At 29.7% G+C, this 9,485-nt stretch overlaps 1 protein-coding gene across 1 annotated transcript; it reads left to right on the top strand.

Annotated features, from left to right (window-relative positions):
* Positions 1–7,731: 7,731 nt before the first annotated feature.
* On the top strand, positions 7,732–8,700 carry LOC129292463 (acidic endochitinase-like). The gene has a single exon (XM_054930013.1). The coding sequence runs from the start codon at positions 7,732–7,734 to the stop codon at positions 8,698–8,700; it is 969 nt and encodes a 322-aa protein (XP_054785988.1).
* Positions 8,701–9,485: the final 785 nt, after the last annotated feature.

Raw genomic sequence — 9,485 nt, 5'->3', positions numbered from 1 at the left:
GATGATTATGGTTCTTTTGACACATTTTGGGGAATTGTTGTGGTTGTGTTAAAAAGTAAAGTCCCAATGCTCAAAAGAATGGAAGCCTTAGTACATATAAATAAGGTGTGAACTTGAGCTAGTAAATTTGTTTAAAGGAGAGATGAACTCACGTGCATAATTGCACCTGAGTTAGTCGCAATATTGGGCAATTTTTTTAGAAACTATTTTGCAATGTTATAATATTATTTGTAAAAAATAGGTTCCTAAAGTTTTTTTTCCTTTTGAAATTAAATGAGGGGGATTGTTGGTATTTTACAAGGAATTATGAATTGATTAATAATATTAATCACTATTTTAAATTATTTATTTCTCAATCTTTCCTTAAATTTTTTTTTCATGGTATTAAGGTGTCACACCATACTGAACTTCCAAGCACTCTCCTCTCCTTCTCCTATTGTGCTTTTCCTGATCGTGATTTCCTCTATTATGAGACTTTTTTTTTTGTAGAAAGAGTTTGTTTAATCTCGAAAATCACTACTACATTTAATCAAGTGTGACGAAATAGTTTTTAAGAATAATATCCAAGCAAAACTTGAATTATATTTTTCACCGGATATTCCAACAAGATTGATACCACCACATCCCACGAAGAAGGACTTTATATGGGGCAGCAAGATATATCAAATAAAATGGGAGAGATGTAACTGCATGCATTTATTAAGTCTACAGGATATGGAACCCCACTTCCAGCGTGTCTGATTTTAAAACGTAGACTACACTCAAAATTAGCACCACACAAATTGCATAATTCAAACCCAAGTTTGTCAAGTTAAACTTTCAAATTTCAATATATATCGTTTTTACTTTCTTTTTATAATTTACTTTATCTTAGAAAATGTGGGAAACGGCTTTGTTTTGAGGATGGATTTATCACATCATCCTCTTATTATAACAAAAATTGGGACGCTATTTCCATCTATTCTATCGGTAAGCAATGGCTAGTAAGCCGAAATCACTTTGTATTTTAAGTGTCTTTCTCCCACTGGTCCGTCAGCTTCAGTTGTGAAATAGCGCTTAGGGCATCCTCTGTCTTCCATTCGTTGAATACAACTTGCTTGGCCTTAAAGTGCTTAAGAAAAAACTCATATACTTAATTTTATATATTTATTTAATGTGTCAGTTTTTAATTAAATCAAGACATGCATGTAGATTCTTTTTATATTATTTATCCTATATCAAATTCTTATTAGTAATATTATTAACACATTAAAATTAATTTGTTTTGATTTAATTGTATAAAAGTACATTCAAAATATAAGGTCAAGTATCTAACCCCCCCTTTTTTTCTATAACAGCTAAGTTTCTAACTTTTGTCCTTCATTTAACTGGTTTTTTTGGCACATGGTTCAAGTTCTAAAACCACATTATATATATATATATATATATATTTAATGATTTGTGTAAAACGACTTCTCAACATGTTTTGCTTTAAGGACAAAATTTTCATTACTCTTACAAGAGAAAAGGCCAGTATATATATGCGAGATAAATGCAGGGTATTAAAATTTTGAATAAATTCGGCATGACTTTCGTATTTTCCGAGTTCAAAGGAGGACCCACTAGGTGTTTTTTTCAAATATAGATGAGGCTTCTTTAAACTTGAAGACCTGAGACCATGTTATGAACAGAATTGTCCATGAAGTTGTACATAACATCAAATAGTTAAATTTTAGTTGTACATAATAAAATATATTCCCCTTTTTAAAAGTAAGTAAATTTTAATCAATTCACACATTATTTAAAAAAGTTATTTTAACATAATTATTATATCTCATAAAAATATCATAAATAAATTAGAACACAGATACTTAAACTAATGTCGAAGCTCAGGGGCCAAAAAAAAAAAAAAACAACTAATGTTGAAGCAATCAATTTTTTAACTCATGCCATTAATTATTGTCCTCCTCTCTCTCAGACATCTTAACTCTCATGTTAATTATTTTATTGGTGCTTAGTGACAGTAACTGGAGACCAAGTTCAGGGTGTTTTGATTTGGGCGAGAAATCACGAGTTGCACAGCGCAAGGGTAAATTCGGAAGGTTGAAGATTTTTATCGCAATTAGTGCTCGAGCTAACAGAATCTATTCGTATAACCATGAGAAATGAATGAGCTTCTATAAAAATGGAGTTTTGGCAAAGTACTTCGTATTAGTAAAATTTTATTTCTGTGAAATTGTCCTACATTTTGAAATAACAAAATATTTTTAAAATTGTCTCATAATTTAGGATGAAAGAAATATTATATTGTCTTAAAATTGTCCAAAAAAAAAATACAAATCAAGACCACCCTTTTCAAAACAAAATCCCACCACTGGTCCCTACAGCTCCGGTAACAGGGAGCATTGGCGATGAGGTATTCGATGGTGGTTGTTGGAGCTCCAACGGTGGTAGCCAGAGCTTCAGCAAAAGTGATATATGAATTACTCCTTAGTCTTGTTTATCAGACAGAGAGTAAAAAAAAAATTAATCCTATTTATAATGTGTAACATCCTGATTTTTATATAATAAAGAAATTATGGAATTTAGGTTTTGAGAAAAAAAATGATAATAATAGGAATTTATATTATTTGAGATTATTTAGAAATAATATTATGGTTAGGTATTTAATTATGAATTTAAACATTTAAATTTAAAACCACATAAGCAATATTTAGTTAAGATATAATACATAAATAATTTTTTTATGTGTGTGTTAAAAAAGGAGAGAGAAGGTAGAAGGAACAAAAAAAGGGGGGGTGGAAGGTTGTTGTTTCTAAGTCCCACATTAGTTAGATGAGGGAAGAGAAGAGGTGCCTTCATATATAAACAGGAGGGGTGTGTGCATTAGGAAGCATGAGAGGCTAAGATGTAATTTAAAGAAAAATTTGCAACTTATAGCCCAAAGGTTTGAATAATTAAATTCAAACTTATAGTTTTTTTAATATAATTTTGGGACCCACAATTCCATTTTTATATTATTTTTCTCTCTTCCTCTCACGTTGCTTGGCGTCTTCTTGCAAGGGGGAATTATTTTCTTTTTTTTCAGGTATGTTCTAACTTTCTTGTTTAGATTAGCATTTAAAAAATTTATTTAATTACAAAATTAATTTTATAGTTATTTTCTAAATACTATTAGCTTTTTAGTGATATGATTATTTTGTAGGATAGAGTAAATATTCTGATTAAGATTTTTTTATAGGATAGTTAATCTGATGATATGATGGATTAAAAATATAGGTTAAAACTCTTAGGGATATAATAAATATTATAGAATATTTTCTTGAGGTTAAAACTCATGTTTAAGAATTTTTGAGTTAAAATCTAGATCTATATGGTTGAATTTTTGTGGAATCTGAGATGTAGGAATAAACTTCTAATTATTAAATATTTATTTAAGTATGAATAGGTATTTTTGAGGTTATAGAAAGGTGATTTGAGGTTTCAGGATAATTTTAAAATTTTTAATTTATTTTTGGATGAATTTTAGAATATAGAAGGATGAAATTATGATACTAGAAGTGATTTGAGGATAAAAAAAATAGTTTATTAGGGTACGAGAATTTTAGAAAAGAATTTGGGAAGTTAAATGAGGCATAAATCTTAAATTAGTATTAATATGGATTATAGATCTAAGACTTTCTAATTCTTTAAATTAGAGTTATTTATTTTAATGTAAAATTAATATATAGTATTGTGAAATAATTATGTAGATTATATTGACAAAGATAGTGGTGAAAAAGGAGTTGTGAAAGGGAACTTATTATTCAAGACACAAGGTAACCATTATTAATGTGTTGTGATGAGTGTGTTTGTGAATGGTTATGTGTTGACTTGTTGTTTGGAAAAACTATGAATTATTGAAAATAAATACTGTTATATACTTGTTTGAAATTATTGCCAAGTGGGTCAAAAATTTATTTTTATTTATCATGACGAGATATTATTGTTCGGATATATTCCTGTTTGGATATTTGAATGATGCATGACTTGTCAGGGTATTTTAATGTATGGTGTTAATGAGAATTCTGTTCGATTAATTATTACCACGTGGTAAGCCCTCATTGGACCCAATGAGTGGCGTGTCGCTTGGTCCAACTCACCTTTGGCCGGGTGATTTGGCGTCCGAGCATGGTGAAAGGAGGATATAAGGTGTAGTCATGCAAATTAAATACTTGTTCGGTTTGTTTGAAAATATTGTTCGGTTAAATGTTTTGTGTGCCCACCTAGCAATCGCATGATTAGTTACAATCGCATGCATCATTACATATTAATTTTTGGTTACTGGGACTTTTAAGTCTCATTCCCCGTGGTTAATATTTTTACAGGAGCGAGTCCGGCCGAGAAAGCACCAGAAGTGTAACTATGGTGTATGAAACACCATCTTTTACGTTGCCTCTTATTTTGAATTATACAATGTATCTTGTGCCAACTTAGGACATATCTTTTTTGTGAAGCATGTAAACTCTAATCCTTTTTATTAAAAGTATTTATTTGACCAAGAGGATTATGTTTGTCTCTCTTGATTCATGACCTAATTTAAATATCATACCATGAGGATCCTGACTGTCCCTCATGGTTCTAATTGCTTTTTTGAGATATTTTAAGACCTGTGGTATATTGTCTTGGATGTATCATGATAAGAAAATTTTCTACCATGATAATGGTTTTAATAATTTGCGAAAAATCGGTTTGTATTTTTGAGGGTGTTACATAATGTACTTGTCAATTCTCAATACTCATTTTATATTTTTGCTCTTATTAAATGTTTTAAATAAAAATACCACTAATGAAATTTAAGAGCATTTATTAGGATAAAAGTAAAACTTATTAAATTTTAAGACAGAGTTAATGCAGTTTAAGATTTTACCTAGTAAAACATGCTAGAAATAACTTATAAATAAAACAAGAGGGAGTATATTTAAAAAAACATAAAATAATATAAGGGTAATTTTGTAATAAAAAATTTAAGACTTGATAGCAATTTGGACATTTCATAGTGCTTTAGATAAATGAATGAGTGGGGTGCATGATCGCTAGAGATTCGAAGTGGGGCAGATAAAAAAGGTTTCAGTTAATTTGTGTGTTTGTGAGGTACTGGGTAGGAGATAAAAAAAAAAAATCATTTAGTTTAATTGTTATTTTTTAAGTTGCCTATTTTCAGAAATTGAAAGCTGTCAAAAAATAAAATCTTTGAGACTAAAGTTTTACATTTTGAATAAAAACAAATCATCATTACCTTATAACTTGTGGTTTAAACTTCTATTTGGTAGATAAACAAGTGATTTTCACTTTTAGAAAATATCCTGCGGGTCTAAAATTTTTCTAATTTTCTTAAACTTTTAAATTACTTAATTTTTTAAAAAAAATCAGTATAGGCCCACAGATCCATCTCTGGATGTTGTTAGCACAGAAATTAACAATATCTTCCTTTAAACACGGCATGCCGTGTGACTATGCTTTTATTAATACTGAGCACTGTACCTCCATGAGGCCTTTAAAAAATATCGCTTCGTGATGTGAGAATCATCAATTATTAAATGTGATTTAAGGTGTGTTTGAATTTCAGTGGTATATAATTGATTGTTAAAAAATTAATTAAAATAATTAATTTTAAATATAATTAATTATGTTATGAGATATATATATATATAATTGATTTATAAAATTGATTAATAAAATTATTTTAATCAGAATTGAAAATCAAGTAAAACCATAATTTTGTGAAAATATATTTAAATATTCCTGCTATATGTTAAAATTAATTATGAATCTAAAATTATATTTTTCAAAAAATATTCAAACACCCATTATATATATCAAAATCAATTATGAATCTGAAATTGTAGTTTCCTGAAAAATATCCAAACAATCTCATAGATGCCAAAATCAATTATGAATGTAAAATCACGGTTATTTCATGAGTTACTATTACCTCCTTTTTAATTTCTTTTTTAATTATAATTTTTTAAAAAATTATCCAAAAATTATATACATTATTTTAAAAATCATATTTTTTTGATAGTTAATTTTGACATGTATAGAAGTGTTTGAATATTTTTAAGCAAACTATAATTTTAAGTTTATAATTAATTCAAATATATATAATGAGTGTTTGGATATTTTTTAATTTTAAATTTATAATTAACTATAATATGTAACAGCGATGCTTGGATTTACTTTCACATTACTATAATTTTGGCCTTTAAAATTGATTGTTTATTAAACCTAGCTTATTATTACAGGGAAGGACTAGAAACAGTACCTAAACAATTCACTTTGGTAAGCAAGCAACGGTACCTCCAAACGCAATAAAACAAAGGCTAGCTAGCTAGTTGGTGCTGTCTGGTCCTAGAATGATGCCAAATTAAGTACCCAATTCCATCTTATTTATAAAGAACGTTTTAAAAAATTTATTTAATTTTATTTATAAGTCAAAATATAATTTTTTAAATAATATTTAAAAAATATTTTTAAAATTATTTTTTATGAGAGAGAAAAAATAATATAAAATTATTTTTTAAATTTATTTTATGTCAACATATTTAGAATTTTACTTTTTGCCACACCCCATGAACCTTTCTTTTTCCGGTTTCACTTGTTTCACAGTTCGTTGCATCGTTCAATTATTGAACGCCTCCCCTATCTCGCGTCCTCAGAGCACTGAGTGGCCAAATTCTGACCGTTTATTTCATATCTTTATTGTTGATTCAAATTAATTTTTTAATATTTTTAATATTATATTTATTAAAATAAAAATTATATTAAATCTGGACTGTTTTTCACAATCATTCATACTCATCACTTTTGACGAGAGCATAACCCTCCAAATTTCAAATTTTTTATTTTTAATTATATTTATCAAAATAAAAATTTATAAAAAATATAAAAATTTTAATCAATCTGTTTATTACCAATCATCTGGATGGTCCATTTTGGTATTAAAATTTTTTATAATTTGATTATCTTGATATACTCTATATAGGTCAGATGTAATATAAATGGTCCAATTTAATATCAAATTTTTTTGTAATTTTTATAAATTGATGATCTAAATATACTCTAGACAATCCATATTTAATATTAAAATTTTTTATAATTTTTTAATAATTATAATATTAAAAATTGATTTAAATAAACTATAAAAATTATTTCAAAATGAAATGAAAGGTTAAGGTTCGGCCACACTAATGAGCACTCCGCCCTCATCCGAAATTAAATGCGACCGCCCCCTATCTTATACACAATATTAAACAAGAATTTCTTATCGTTGTTTTGTTTTACTCCCTCCGCCCAAAAGTAACGTGTTAAAAAATATAAGATAATTTTAACTTTTAAATGTGTAATTAATAAATTTATAAAAATGCTTTATAAATAAATCACACAATTTTTTATTTGTAAGTAAAACATTCTATTAAATAAAAATAGATATGAAAAGATGTTATTAGTTTAAAAGATAATTAATTAATTTATTATCAGTGCTATTCAAGTGAAAAAAAGTGTATTTTTGAAAGCACAGGTGTATATATAATAAGATCAGTTCCTTCGCTCCATATTTTCCTCATGTGTATTGTTTTCTTATAAGGAAAAGGACAGAAAGAAAGGATTTTGACGATAATACCCCTTGCCCTAGCTCCTTATAAATAGGTTGTTTCCGTTGCTCCATGTACGACAAGAAGCCATTACCTTCGCTTATCAAATCAAGCTCGTTCCATGGATTCCAAAACACAAGCTTCGTCTATCACCCTCCTTTTGCCCTTGTTGATGTTGTCTCAGTACTTCAGCACTTCCCATGGCTCTACCTATCACTATGTCACCTACTGGGGCCAAAATTTTACCGAAGGAGAAGGAGAGTTGGATGCAGCATGCAACACAAACAGGTACGAGATAATTAACATAGGATTCCTCAATGTCTTCGGAAACCATCAAGCTCCAGAAATAAACCTGCCAGGACATTGTGAAGAGTACTCCGAGGATAACCCTTGCTCCAAATATGCCTCCCAGATAGCCCATTGCCAATCCCTAGGCATCAAAATCTTCCTCTCTCTCGGAGGGCCCTCCGGGAGCTATACACTTTCTTCAATTGCAGACGCCCAAGAACTTTCAGACTACCTCTGGACCAACTTCCTCAGCGGCGAACCCGGTTCGGAAGGTCCACTCGGAGATGTGACCTTAGACGGCATTGATTTTGCCATCGAAAGTGGCGGGAACGTGTATTACGATACTCTTGTGGAATTCCTCAACCCACACCGTACTAGTGAAGGTGCTCGGTATTTCTACCTATCAGCGGCACCTCATTGTGAATTCCCAGATGACTACTTAAACATGGCCATCCACACTTGGATGTTCGACTACATCTGGATTAGGTTCTATAACAAGGCTTCCTGCGAATATTCTGATGGAGATGCTCATAATCTTTTAGAAGCATGGGACGTCTGGATCACCCAAACCGTTGACAAAAGTCATGACTTCTTTGTCGGCCTCCCCGCGTGTGAGGGAGAAGAAGGATATATCCCAGTTGCTGATCTCAAAAGGAAGGTCATTCCAAAAGTTAAATCGAGTGCCTTTTTTGGGGGTTTCATGTTGTGGGAGGATCTTGTCTGCAAGTATAGCGACAAGCTCGAGGCTGATGATCACCTTAAGGCTCCAATTGCAATAGAGAACCTGAAACAATCTGCCTAAGATGCATTGTATCGTCTTGTATTAAGTACTCTGTTGTATCCAATATTGGAGGCTACTTCCGACACTGATGAACTATCATCAATGTCAAATTAAATAAAGCTTTCCTTAATTACTTGCGCGTAGTAGTTCCTGAATAAATTAATTCAACTTTATTTACTTCTTCAATCAATCTTTTCTTTCAGTGATATCACTGTATTGAACTATGCTCTCTCTAATCTTTATTACACAAGATATTTTTTAGAAGTAATTGACGGTCATTAATACAAGGCATTGAATGAGATATATTAATTATGTTTTTTTCAGCTGTACCCTATTTAAACTCGTTAGCTATGTAAAAATGTATAATATAAATTTGAAAATTTTCATTTTAATATGGATAAAATTGAACATTTATTATATTCTTAAACAAAATTAATGATATAATTAACCATCTCTCGTTGATTTTGATGAAGTGGTTAAAGGAGCTGTATAATAGAGTCCAGAGGCTCCAGAGGGAGTACAAAATCAAGAACCAAATGATGATATTGATAACTCAAAATAAATAACAAGGTATAATTGGTATGATTAGATAGGTATTATTTCTTTCTTCGTACAAGAAACCGTTAGTAATTAATGTTTTAAGCGAGTAATATATCCTAAGCTTAGCATCTAACTACTGGATCAAAACATCTAATTATGGATCTGGCACTGGCACTGGCAGGTACACATACATATCTTGTATGATTAATATTGTTGAGATTTGAGTTGAGTGAATTTTATAAAGACCTCTGCATGCAGGAACAATT

The sequence above is a fragment of the Prosopis cineraria genome, unplaced genomic scaffold, assembly GCF_029017545.1.
Source record: "Prosopis cineraria cultivar Desert tree isolate PC_DT_omini unplaced genomic scaffold, ASM2901754v1 PC14, whole genome shotgun sequence".
Classification (NCBI taxonomy): domain Eukaryota; kingdom Viridiplantae; phylum Streptophyta; class Magnoliopsida; order Fabales; family Fabaceae; genus Prosopis; species Prosopis cineraria.
Note: the sequence above shows the minus strand (reverse complement) of the source record. Positions and strands in the feature narration are given on the sequence as shown.